The following is a 13,771-nucleotide window of genomic DNA, read 5'->3' as shown; positions in this document are numbered from 1 at the left end:
TCCCCAATGCATCACCAAGTGACAATCAGACACCCAAGGAACCATTTTCAGGGAGCAGGGAAAAGAAGGTCGGGAGAGGGAGTGTTGGCCTGGCTGGAGTCTCTTCAATACCAGGCTGATGCAATGAACTTGATCTGGCAGGTAGAGGAATGGGTGTGATAAAGTATTCAAGGAATATTAAGCTAATGGCATCAAACCTGGCAGACAGAAGGGGAGACAGGCTGCAGGCAGCATGATGCCATGAGCGGGAAGGTGTGATGAGGTAACGTGGTGGTAAGAAACAAGGAAATAAATCATTTTTATGGTGGAGAATGATTCGTTGTTCACCAACTTTCTCCCCTTTTTCCTAGGAACACAGCTAGATGATACCTGAGTTCAAGACTATAGAAAGCAGGGGACAATGATTTGGCCACTTTCTGTCACAGACCTTGCAGATCTTCCAGATGATCCCCCACCTTCCATCTCCCCCGTGTGCTGGCAAACATAGAGTCCCGCAGAGGAGCTGGCAGCCCTAGGGGGCGGCAAGCGTAGAGGGGAAGGAGGCTGAGCAGGGAAAACCATTCACTCAACACGCTCTGAGCTATTAGGTGAACAAGTTCATGGGCTGGGGTTTCCGTGGGGGCACACACCGACCAATGAAATGCCTCCATGGAAACTCCAGCATACAAAGGAGATTCCTGTTTCTATTGGTCCCTGTTAATATCCTGCCACACAGAGCAGATCTCTGCGATGCTCCTTAAGTACCCACCTGAGGGGAGGTCACATAACTTTGCCTGCCTAGTCCCCCTCTCCCAGAGTCCTGTGGTCAAGCCCTGCCCAAAACTCTTTATCCCCACAGGAAAAACATGAGGCAAGTGTGATCAGTGACCACAGATAAATGGTTCCTTTAGTTTCTAAGGCCAATTACACTGTGGATCCTGGATTTTATGATGTAACTAACAAAATGCTTACAGCGCCCGAATGTGAAAATGAATAAAAAGCCAGTGAGATTGCCCCCCACCCACGTGCTGTATGCACTCCCTGGGCCTCTCTGCTCCTTGTCTGCACTGGGTAGCAGAGGCGTGTGTTTAGGAGAGAGGAACCTTGAGCTGAATCAAGAAAAGTATATCTGTTGCCATGACAACCTCCCCAACTGAATTTTTAAGAAATAGTAACTGGGACATGGTTTTCACTTCCTCTGCCTTCTAGGTAATGGGTTCCCAGTTGGACCTCATTCACAATACATCCTTCCTCCACCTTTTGTGTCATTTCTCCAGCCTGATACTCGTTGCTTTCCTCCTCGCCATAGAATAATGATGATCAGAAGAGGAAAACACCATCTTAAGGTCTGTAGGGATTGATACAGCGGGTAGGGTAACCAGCAACGAAATTCTACACACACAGCCCGTGGGGGGCCCGAGACACACCACGAAGACCTCCCATTTCAGATCTCCTCAGACGCAACATGGGCAGGCACACCAGCTGCAGACAACGAAGTATTTTCTTCTCCCTTAAAACAGAATTGCCCCACAAGCCAGTGGTATGCATGCAACCGTCGACATTGTAAATAAGTGTCCAAATCTCTTGACCTGCCCTCAGAAGTGCCTCATGATCGGACCCCAGCTTATATTTGTCACCTTCCCGCTTCTCTTCACACTCTGTCACAGCCACACGGAACTCAGTCCTTCCAGGACACCTGGTATCTCCTGCCTCTGAGCGATTGTTCCCATAGTTCCCTTCGTTTAAGACATTACATTTATTTCCCTCAGTCTCTGCATCTTCATCAGTTTTGCCAGATCCTCTTGTGCCTCATTCCTCCCCCACAAATGGGTATTTCCTGAGCACAGTCCTTATCTCCTCACTTCTTCGTGCTCCCTCCTCCTCCTCCGGGAACTTATTCCTTCAACTGCAGCTCTGAACAGAACTTCAAACCCACACCCCTCGTCCTGGCCTTCCCATCATTCTGAGTGTGGGTTTTCCAGCACTCTGGTGGACATCTGCCCTTGACTGACCTGCCATCATCTCAAACAAAACACTTGTAATACCAGAAGATTATTTGCATTAACAACTACTCTTTTTTAAAATATGTTTTATTTATTTATTTGACAAAGATCACAAGGAGGCAGAGAGGCAGGCAGAGAGAGGGAGAAGCAGGCTCCCTGCTAAGCAGAGAGCCCAATGCGGGACTTGATCCCAGGATTGTGAGATCATGACCTGAGCCGAAGGCAGAGGCTTAACCCACTGAGCCACACAGGCACCCATCAACTACTCTTGTCCTCGATGCCCTATCATAGATTCATAGGGTTTCAGATTAAAATGAACCTGAAAAAGGTTAAGCTCAAGCCCACTTAATTTATCTGCACTCAGTCCAATCACAACACCTTGGACAATGATGGTCAAGCCCATCCATGGTGTCGATAAAATCAGGGAAGAGACTCACCAAATATGGAAACCAGTCTCTTGGGAGGTGAATTTACCATGATCCTAAGTTTCAGCATCCCTCACATATCCACACCATTTTCTTTCAAGGCCTGTGCCCTATTTTGTACGCACATCACTGTCCCACAGCATATCCCTCCTTTTAGCCCTACTTCGAGCTCATGAGGGCCACCTCACAGGGAACACTGGAGAATCCTCCTCATGATCTCTTCCTCAAGGTTTTCCTTCTGACATGGTCACGGCGAGAGCAACAGCAAACACAGAGAAGCTCACATTTTACTCACTTCTCTTCCTGAAAGCCATACAGCCATGTATCCTAAGAGGTTAGACTGTGAATTTTATCTGCTAAGAAGAGTTCAGACTAAATGACTTCTAAGAGGGTTCTCCAAGGAAAAAAACTCTATGATTTTTTTTAACCCCATTTTACAAAGAGGAAATTTGCTTTTAAAGACAGTCACACACCCAAAACTGTGGCCGTGCCAGAATTGGGAGTTTGGGGCTTCTTGCTTCAAGTTCATGAGTCTGTGCACCCCATCACGCAATACCGCATATGAACCTTTCCAAAGAGGGACTAAATCTAGGTCCCACCTGTGTAGAAACTTCTGGTTTTTTCCTATTTACCTAAGATGGACCCAAAACCATTTACTTGCCATTCACAACCCTTCCCATTATTGGGTTGTTGTTGTTTTTTTTTTCCTATCTTCTTTCCAGCTGCATCCCTCCATAGGCTGTTCTCTCCAGCTAACCTTAGCTACCCTCCTGGGTCCTGAACAGCCTTACCTCATACTGTTGCTAAATCTGAATCTGATATGGTTGCCACTCTCTGAATCCTAATTATTTTTCCAAGCACAACTCAGGTCCCACCTCCCCTCAAAATATGCTTGGAAACGTCCCTCAGGCCATATGGGTCCCTGTACCTACACCCCTCACTTCATCTCCTGTCACTCATGTGGCACTGATGATTGCTTGAAGCTCTATCCTTAGCTGCAAGCTCGTGGACTGTGGGCAACCTCCCCTCCTTGCTCTCCAGGGCCCCTCATCAGTTTCCACAGAAGATGGCTTCACAAACATGGTTGGTAATTGGTTGATTGGTTGATTGACTAACTGTTTTCAATCCCTTAACACTCAACGTTCTTTATCTTACCAATACCTCCTTCTTGCCTAACTTCTAAAAGTGCTCATCACTCCAATGTCCTCACACAATATTACAAAGGAATAAAAGCAAGTTATGAAAGAAAGGTGCAATGCATTCCTTTCCCCCCCTTTTTTGGTTTACTTGTGGTCAACTCGGATGATTCATGCTAAGAAGCTTTGTTGCCTCAGCCTTGCCCACCCAAGGAAATGCATGTCCCAAGGAAGGGCTGGATTTCATGCTGCCCTTTGGATGTCCCACTGTTTGTTTAGCTCTATTTACCCATGCTCGAGGCTAGTGGTTCTCAGTCTTTGATGAATCCCAGAATCACTCAGGGGTGGCTTCAGGGGTGGCTTCAGGGGTGGCTTCATGAGGAAACAGACACCCAGGCCTTACCCAAATCCTCCTAAATATGAAAATCTGGAGAAAGAGCATGAACAAGCCCATGTAAAGAAGTTATGCAATGACTTTTTCACACCCCAAAGCTGAGCACCATTGGCCTAGCCACTGTTCCCCATGAGTGCTACACCAAATGTAATTAAAAGAACCTTCTCACGTTAGAAGAGAGTGCTTCTAGAAGCTAAAACTCTATTTCTTTTTCCTAGGAAGGATTCATTTAACTTCTGACAACAGACTATCTATAGTCTTTATCCTTCAAGAACTTCACATCTCGGAACTAAGATACCCTTTGACCACACATGTGTTTCCAACATAGGTTACACTCAGGGAGCTGGCAGACAAATTGCCCAGTAGTTGGAGCTGCTCCCTCAGAATGCAAGCAGAGTCAGATCTAAGATGCCCTGGGTAGAGAGAACCTTCTTATCACTGACCCACATCTTCTGGAAAGCCATGCTTACCCACTTTGCTCCTTTGCTATTTCTAGTCCTCCAGCCCTGATGACAAAGACCAATGAAGATGTCTCCCATACGACAGTTTTTGAAAATACCAGCTATTGAGAGTCTGTTATGCTGTTTGTATAGACCAGCTAGACAATACCGTGGCTATGCAGAGCTAGAAGTTTGCTGGGAGGAATGGGTCCTCCTGAAACCAAAGGATGTAGACTCTAGAGCCTTCTTTCTCATCTACGGGCTGGAGTTATAGACATCTTCCAGGGGAGCCTGTGAAGCCCGGCCCAGAGCCCAGTGACAAGAAAGGGAAGGAAGCCACCGAAATAACAAGGTCAGAGCCAATGGGGCCCTCAGCGGTTTGAGGCCTCCTGGCCCTGCCCCCAAAGCTATGTGAGGGCTCCCTGGGATGAGAGAGGAGAAAGGAGAAAAATGGACAGGAGAAATTAACATCCCTGGAGCTTGCAAAGCCCAACCACTGGCCAGGGATCTGCACCCCGCCTGCAGCCAGGCCAACCACATCATTCAGTCAGTGACCTCTGTGGGCCTACAGCTCCCAGAGCAGCAGCTCTGCACAGACAATCAGAGCCAGTGATGGTCACACGCAGCTCCCACTCAGAGACGGGTCTGAGTCCTGTCCCAGTGACAAGGCAGGCACAGACAGTTTTGAGCCTGTGACTTCTCGGACATCCCAAGGAAGGGCAGTTCATGGTCTTGGCTTCTCCCTAAGGAGGCTATACTGGGCCTGCAGAAGAAGTTACATTTTTGCCACAGATTCATACTTAACTTATTCTAGTGCTCACACCAACACCTCAAAACGTGTCCCACCACCATCAGCACAGCACTGGTAAGAAAATTGGCACAGAGAGCCACGGCAGCCTGCTCCAGCCCGCCCAGCTGGAAACCCACAGCCTGCTCCCTAAAGTGGGCTGTCTCCCACCATGCCTCCTGCCACTGCGTGGCAACGGAAAAGGAATCCAGATGAGAAGGTATTTGCCAGATGGTCTAAATGGATGGAGTCTTTGCCCCGGCTGGAGAAAGGCAAGCTGGGGAAGCAAGAACTGTGGGCAGGGAGGCAGGAGCTGAGCGTGCTAACAGCGGGCTTCCACTTCTGTAGACCCACTGTCCCTGCCACCAGACCTGAGGCATGCAGGAAAAGTCACACTCACAGACATGGCACGGCGGGTGAACTTGTGTATTGGTTCCTGACCCCAACCCAAACCCGGACTCGTGGAAAAGAAAAACAGTTGCTTAATGTACTGAAGGGAACAGCAAAACCTAATGTTCCCATGTTTAGGTGAGATGTCCAAGGGGACCAGGCAGCCAGAGGGCAGTGGGGATCTGAGAGGGAATGCCACAAGATTTGATCTTGTCTGTTCTGGAAGTCAGATGACTATACAGTGGGTCACCACAACTTGACATGTGCTCTGTACCACTGTCAGAGCCTTCCAGATCACTCAATAAATAAAACAGCTAGTCATTTCCACCCAACAATCGGCAGGACTCCGTTTTATTTCCCCCAAGCTGAATTGATGGTTATTTGACTAGACCGACCCCATGCACGGATTGTTCTGGAGTCCTGTGGATAGAGCTTTATAGTCCGTCAGCATCTGTTAACTGAGCACAGATTGGGTACAAACTCTGTATCAACAACACTCCTGATCACGACACCCTGAAGCTGTTAGAAATTCTGGACACTAATTCCCTCTAGGACGGCTACCTATTTTAGCCGTGGCAGACACTGCCTGCAGTCAGACTTGCCTCTGATCATGACTCAGTGGCTCTCTACCCGAACTGCACCCTGGAGTCACCTGAAATCTGGTTCTGGTCTCCTTCCCCCACCCCAAGGGATTTTCCTGTAATTGATCAGGAGTTCTTAAACCTTAAATCTCCCCCAAAAACAATCTAACTATGTATCCAAAGTTGAGAACCACTGGTTTCTATTGAAATTCACACCCCTGGCAGCAAGAGATACTTGCAACCACTTTGGTGGTGTTCTACCTCTTGGGTCCCAGGATGGGACTGGCTGTCCAGGAGTCAACACAGAGGGGCAGAATGTCTTGATCTAACCTACTCAGCACATCCTGTATTTGTTTTTCCAAATCACTTTCTGTTTTGCTTTTACTTCCTTGCTCTTTCTTCTATAAACCACATTGGCTGCCACTGTCAACTGTCGAACCTGTTGTCTTCCCCTTACAATCAAAGTCCAAGCTGTATATGATCCCATTTATTTATTCTTGAAATAGCCTTGCAAGTGAGGAAGGAGGCAGGCTTTTGTTCCCTAGGGCAAATCGGGGGCCTGCAGATCAGGAAAGGTTTTATTTGCCATGGAATTCATATTGTTATTTTACTCATATGTGTTTATACCAATTTTCATTTACAAAGTACTTTCACCTACTTGCTCCTGTGGAATACTCACAGCATGTCCGTGGGGACAGTATTCCCATAATCAGGGTGGCCACACATCCTGATTTGCCTGGGAACAATTCTTGGTGACACCTGCTGTCCCAGCCTAATTATTCATAGCACCCCCTTTCACTCTCAAACCGAATGTCGTCGTCTGAGCCATAAAATATATGATCACCATCATATAATTGTGGTTATTTATAACCATATAACCATCCTCTTGTTTTCAAGAGGAGGCTACTGAGGCTCATAGAAGTTAAGTAATGTGTTCAGTCATGAGTTAATCAGAAGCAGGCACAAGACCCAAACTCATGTCCTGTGTCTCCAAGCCTCTGTCCCATCCATGGAGCCTCTATGAAATATTATATCAGAGCTGAGTTACTCAAGACTTTCTCGTTGGTGATGAGGAAACAAAAATGTCACTACTAGAATTCCCTGGAAGGAGGGCAGAGCACAGTGGGCAGCATTCTATGACAGTAGAATGGTTTAGTGCGGTATCAATGAATTGCCTAATTCAGCCAAAGAAGGTATAAGGCCAGACATGCGGGTCTTTGGAAAAGAAAGAGGAAGAAATTCGGAGTCAAAACAGTAACAGTTGAGGAGTGGATCTGAACGTTATTTACAGCGTACTTCTGAGCACAAGTGTTCACCATCGAACGGGCAGAATCATCCTTCTTACTTCCCTAGGTTGTGACATGGGGCCAACTGTGACTCACTGAACATCAGACAGCACGAACTCCCTATGACTCGCATTTATTGGTTTCCTTCATTTTTCACAGAAGTGAACCAAGGCTCACAAACAGGGAACAAGGTAAGGTATTTGAATATGTTTCAGAAATTCTAAAATGCTGCATTTTATTATTATTATTATTATTATTATTATCAAGAGCACCAGCAGTAGTAGTCATAGTAATTAATAGACGCTGATAACCAGGTGATGTGGGATAGAATTGTGTATCCCTGAAACTCCCTGAGTGACCCAGGTTTTGAACCACACACCCAGCATACCAGCTGGGTAGAGAGGAGGTCCCCTGAAGGAGGTGTTGAAAATGACACAACCCACTCTGGGTGGGGTCCCACCCAGCCAGGAGGCTTCCTAGAAACCAACCCACCCTGCTCTGCAGAAGATGCCTCAGGCCCCAGATGCCTTCAACAGGAAGGCCTTTCTCATGGGAATCACACAGCTAAGAGAAACGTCCAACTTTGGGTGGACCTGATTCTATAGATCAGGCCCTTGTTTCCCTAAAATAAAACCGTTCATAACCTGGGTGGGATCTTTACTTCACAACATTTTCAGCCTTTGTGAGTCCCTGGAAATGGTAACTGCAACCCAGAATGTCAAACAAGAGGGGGTTAAAAAATCAAGAGCTTTCCTATCAGCTTTTTGTCTCACAATCAATCCAGTTTTTGAGCTAATCATGAAGGCCTGCCTGGCCATGGATCTCTTTCCTTTAAGACAAAACAACAACACAGGCATTTTAGAATTCTTTTGGGGGCCCTGGGGGCTGTGCAGTGAGCTTTTTATATAAATGGAGAAAACCTTCAAAGCTGCCAACAAATCTGTCTCAGTGCCTAGTAGTGGGGCAAAGGGCTCCTTTGGCTCTAAAGAGTCAATTTGTGTTTCAAATAGCTTTCAGGAACTTGACACTATGAAACTACCTGCTCCCAGGAAATCTGAGAAAGTCCTAGAATAGCATTCTTCAAGGAGAGCAGGGATACTCATCGCTTTGTTAAAGCTCTCCCTGCTGGTTCCCTAGACCACAGACCTGGACACCAAGCTCCAGGGCCCCCATTTCTGGCCCTTGGTCCAACACTGCCAAACTTGCAAGAGGACGTGACCTCTTTCATCACCCAGGTCTGCCAAAGGACCTGGTAATCCTGCCTAGAAGGGTCGCAAAAACCAAACAAGACAAAGGCCAACTTTGAGGGGACAGAAATAGCCTTCGCAAAGCAAATGTCACTAAATGACATTTTGTGATTTCTATGGATAATTTTGAAGAAAAATAAACCCAAAGAAGGTAACACCTGGCTGAAGAAAATGTAACAGACTTTTGTGGTAGGCTGGGCCAACTGGGACAGGCCACTTACCAAGTGTAACATAAGTCACAACCTGAGGGGTTTATTTTTTTAGGCATCAAAAGATACCAAAGACCAGAAGGTGGTTATCAAGATTTCTGTAGGTCTTACACTTTTTTGTGACAATTTCTCTGTTTAATTAGCTTGGAATTCAGGGTAATTTACCCCAAATAACATCTTTCCCACTCCAGGGAATACAGATGCCTTTTAAATGCACCCCAGGAGACCTCTGAAAGGTACCAAGGACTCCCCGCTTCTCAGTTACCTGGGCATTTCAAGAAAACTGCTGTGAAAGGGTATTTTCCCCATTTGAGAAAAGTCCTGGAGCTCAGGCAGCCAGCGGACTCCCCTCCCCCAAGTCCTGGCAAGGCTTTCTGCACCACCCAGGAGGCAACTCTCCTGCCGCCTCAGGTTTCCCAGCTTCTGCGGTGTGTCGGGCCACAGCAGGGACTGATCAAATGTTTCCTTCTTACAATACACCACCAGCGGACCGGGAAACGCTGCCTAGCCGGCATCCATCCCTTTCCCTTCTACCGGTTGCAAACGAAGTGCAGCAGTGTTGAGGGAAGATTGTTTCACCCAGGGAGCAAGGCGACTTAACTTGGTTTTTCACTGTGCTCCTCCATCCCCTTCCGCCCCAAGTCCACCTGGGTTTCCCGCACTGCCCAACCCTTAGCATTTCCTGATCCTACCCCGCGGAATCATGATGACAATAATCGTAATGTGGGCGAAAGGAGTGTTTGTTTTCTGCTTTGCGGGTGAAAGGAGTGTTTGTTTCCTGCTTTGCGGGTCACAAAGCAAGAAACACCTTTGTTTCCTTCTGCTTTTCTTTGAAGTAGCTCTGAGCCGAAGAGAGAAAGGACCTTTGAAGAGATGTTATTTTTATTTTGCCAGAGAAAATTGTATCCGTAAGGTTTCCTTTTCTTTCCGTCCCTCTCTTACCTCCCTGTGCCCCCCAATTTGAGAAGAAAGGTTCAGGGGTCCAGCCATGCGCCTGTCACCTCCTTATACCTCAAGATACCCTTCAGGACTCGCCAAAATCGCACCGGGCAGGGCTCAGGACTGATCCACTGGCCCTGCAGCTGGTTTGACAAACTGCGGGCCAACAAGAAGACTGGCGGCCACCTGCCGGATTGCGCCTGACTCCCCGACACCCCGGAGATCCAGAGCGAGGCTGTCCCGCTTGCAGAAAGGCCACCCAAGGGAGCGCTAGGGCCGAGATGTCCTCCCTGGGGAGGGTCCAGTGTCCCAGCTCTGCCTGCGCTGGCACGTGAGCCCGCGCCTCAAGGAGCCCGACTGCTGGAGCGACAGGTGCAGCGAGCGCCTGGATGCCAACCTACCTTCACGAAGAGTTCGATCTCGGGGTCCCTGTCGTCCCCGTTAGCTGTCGCCGAGTCCGTCATGCCTTCGGCGCCCGGGGCCAGCGTCCCGGGCCGAGGAGGCGCCACCTCTGCGGCGCCCGGGCCAGCCCTCTGCGCTCCTGCTCTGCGGGGCCCTTCTTGAGAGCGGCGCTTATTATTATTATTATTTTTTTTTTTTTTCCAAATCTATTTCCCAAGCCGGGAACAGCAGTATCTGAGAGATCAGTGTTCGGAGAGATCACATGCAAAGGAGGGAAGCCAGAGGGGACAGGGGACAAGGGAGAAAGGTGGGTTGAGGGATGGCAGCAGGTCCCCCAGCAACAAGTGCCGGGCTGCAGGGAGGTGTCACAGGATCCGCGCTCGTCAGCTATCCCCGCGTCGCCGCCAACGCGCCCAAAATAGCCGGAGGCCACGGGGCGGGGTCAGCCCGGGCGAGGCGGGGGGAGGGGCACCCCGCCAGCGCGGCCCCTGCCCTGGCCCTGGCTCTGATCCCCGCTCCGCCGCACCACCCCAGCCCAGCAGCGCCCCAGGCGCGGCCCAGTCGGACTGCCACTGCCACCGGTTCAGGGGGACCTTCTGGGAAAGGTACCGGGAGGGAGAAGGAGCCCAGGCGAAGAGGAAAAGAGGAGAGAAAAGATGGCTTTAAGTCTTAGGTTTCATTAATGATGCTTTAGCACCATCCACTCCACCAGTTACTCCAAGACCAGCGTTCCCCCCAGGAAAGCCCCTTCCTGACTTAGTGGTGCTCAGAGTGGGGAGGAGCTTGGGGAGAGGGCAGAGAAGGAGAGGATTCCACTCCCCCCCATATAAGCCATCCACGTGCTGGGCAAATGGAGCAGGGCACCGGGGTGGGGATGGGCAGGGCTGGTGTGTGAGGTAGAAGGCTGAGCCAGATGCGTCCAGAGCCCAGGACCTGTGTCTTTCTCATCTTCTGGGCTTGTTTTTCCCTCCCTTTCTTTCCCTGTTCTTTTCTTTCCTTCCCTTGCTTTCCTATTCTTACTTCTGTTCTCTGTTTTGCAGTGAAGTATGATACACATGTAGGAAAACGCAGGTAAATGCTCAGTTCAATGAACTGAAGCCACGCATGGAGCCCCAGATGAAGAAATAAAATGTTAGCTAGGAAGCTTCTCCTGTTCTCTCTTCTCTTCCTTTCCTGCCCTTCCACCCACCCCTCTTCTATCCCTGTAACCATTATCCTGACCTGTAACAACGTAGGTTAGTTTTGCCTGGAATCTTACAGTAAAGGCTATATATACTCCTTGATGTCTGGCTTCCTTTGCTCACCATGACATTTGTGAGATTCATTGATTCTGTTGTGTGTAGTTGTAAATCATCCATTTTCATGGCCACATTTATGTATCCATTTTTTAGGTGATGAACATGTGCATAGTTTCCAGTTAACCACTACTGTAGATACTGCTGTTAAGAGCATTCTATCAAGCATCCTTGGGTAATACAAGGACACTTCTCTGTTGGGTATATACTTTTAAGTGGAATTTTTAAGTCATAGAGTATGAGAATATTCTTCTTGAATCAACACTGCCAGACGGTTTTCCAGAGCAGTTGTACCAATTTGCATTTCCACCTTTCACTTCGTTTAAAAATAGGTACTAAATCTTTGGTATCTGAAATCTGGTCAATTTTGGTTTGTTTTCTCTGCCTTCCCTTTCCTAGTCCTGTTTGTGCTCTGGCTTGCCTTGCTCACAAATATGTATGTATTTCACAGCTTTGTAAGAAAAAATTTAATCATTTAGTAATAAAAATAAGTAATAGTTCTTAGTATGTACCAGACAAAAATGCTCAGCACTGTACATCTTTACTTGTTGAGTCTTTACAAATAGGGTTATTATCCCAGTGTTCAAGGTGGGGAAACAGAGGCTGAAAGTATTTCAATAACTTGTCCCTGGACATCCAGCTAGAAAATGGTGGATTTGAACACAGAAAGAGTAAGCCTGTTCTCTCAACTACTCTACTAACTGCCTCTTTCCAACTTAGCGCACACTGGGTAGGTCACTTTGAAGAAACAAAGACACTGTCCTGGTCTGAATGGAGATTAAGATCCATTTTTGGGTAACCGTCAAACGGAAGGAAGACAAAGCTTATCACATGAGTTGGGCAGATACAGGAGCTCTATCAGTCAGCATGGAGGCAGACCATTCAACACAGCTGGAGTGGGTAGAGGGCAAGGCCTCATAAAGCAGAAAGCACTTTGACTGAACCTTCCTGACTGGTCGGACATCTGACAGGTGGAGAAGATGGTGTGGTATCCAGACCACCCTTTATGGCAGGCTGTTTCCCCATAAAGTCCAAGTACAATGCTTCCTTCTCACTGAACAGTCAACAAGCCCAAGTTTGCAACCCTCACAGTACACTACGGCTCAGTCTAGATGAGGTTTCATTGCCCTCTCCTCCTCCTTGGTTTTCGGCTTACATCACCAAAGCCTTTAGAGAAACAGTCACCTTCCCAGCTGTACCTTCTGAGCCAATGACTGCATACTCTGGGAAGGACAAGGGCACAGAGGGTGACTGATACCTTCACTGCGTGCCCCATAGACTCATCAATTCCCTGCTCTGGACTCTGGACACTATTTGCAATAGCAACTGTGGCAGAGGTAAATAAAATTATATGCATAAAATGCTTTTGAGGGTTATTTATTTTTAGATGAAAGATGCTTTACATGTGTGATCATTTTCTTGGCTATGATCTAAACAGTGTCTGGTATGACCTCCACTCTCCTTAATTCTACATCTAGCAGAGCCAGCTTCTCTTTCATCTTCTCCAGATATCTACTGCTTATTGGAAAATGGACCAATTCTCTTTTAATTTCTAGATAATACCTTCCATTTAGACATCCCTCCAGATAACTGGTAGTTTTCCTATTATAAACATTCATATTGCAAAACAAAACAAAAAATCAGCTTTGGTGATAAAACATTTTTGTGCATGTTTCTAGTTTTTGAATCTGCATTCTGCTTTAGTTCAGGATAACATGTCTTTATTTTATACCCTTTAATGTCAAATTATTATTGGTTAGAGTCAATTATGGCTTTGTCCCGAGAAAAACACATCCTTGGTCATAAACTGTACTTCTAATAATCATAGTTTCACAAAGTTGGTGCAAGTTTTGGGTAAATATTTACCTTCAAAGGACTTCAAAAACACCTTCAGTGCTCACTGGGGCTGCACATATACTAAAGTTGGAACAATACAGAGAAGATTGGCATGGCCCCAGAGAAAGGATGACGTGCGAGTCTGTGTAACATCCATACTTTTGTATGATTGTTGAAAGCAAAAATTATAACGTGTCTTGTGGGGTTTTCAATATATTCCGTTTCAATAAGATGTAAACTGATTTATATAATGGTAAGGTTTCTATACTTCACTTGAAGTGGCCAACTATGAACTCTAAGAAGATTGAGAAAATTTAGATATGTGTGTTGTAACCACCCTGAAAGCAACAACTAGAAAAGTTAAACAGAGAGATATAGTGAAAAGCCAATAGATATATTAAAAATGTAATGGGAAGAAATCT

At 47.1% G+C, this 13,771-nt stretch overlaps 1 protein-coding gene and 1 non-coding gene across 2 annotated transcripts in view; one reads left to right on the top strand and one right to left on the bottom strand.

The window, feature by feature from the left end:
* Nucleotides 1–10,418, bottom strand: part of LOC116870394 (chloride intracellular channel protein 5) — a 95,944-nt gene extending 85,526 nt beyond the window's left edge. The window contains exon 1 of the mRNA XM_032862020.1: nt 10,218–10,418. Coding sequence (XP_032717911.1) covers nt 10,218–10,280 — 63 coding nt within the window. The 5' untranslated portion in view covers nt 10,281–10,418. The remainder of the gene's footprint in view (nt 1–10,217) is intronic.
* Nucleotides 10,419–13,406: 2,988 nt separating this feature from the next.
* LOC116870620 lies at nt 13,407–13,513 on the top strand. The gene has a single exon (XR_004383266.1). It is a non-coding gene; the product is annotated as a U6 spliceosomal RNA (small nuclear RNA).
* The last annotated feature ends 258 nt before the right edge of the window (nt 13,514–13,771 follow it).

This window comes from Lontra canadensis, unplaced genomic scaffold, assembly GCF_010015895.1.
Source record: "Lontra canadensis isolate GAN:19392208 unplaced genomic scaffold, GSC_riverotter_1.0 scaffold23, whole genome shotgun sequence".
Classification (NCBI taxonomy): Eukaryota; Metazoa; Chordata; class Mammalia; order Carnivora; family Mustelidae; genus Lontra; species Lontra canadensis.
Note: the sequence above shows the minus strand (reverse complement) of the source record. Positions and strands in the feature narration are given on the sequence as shown.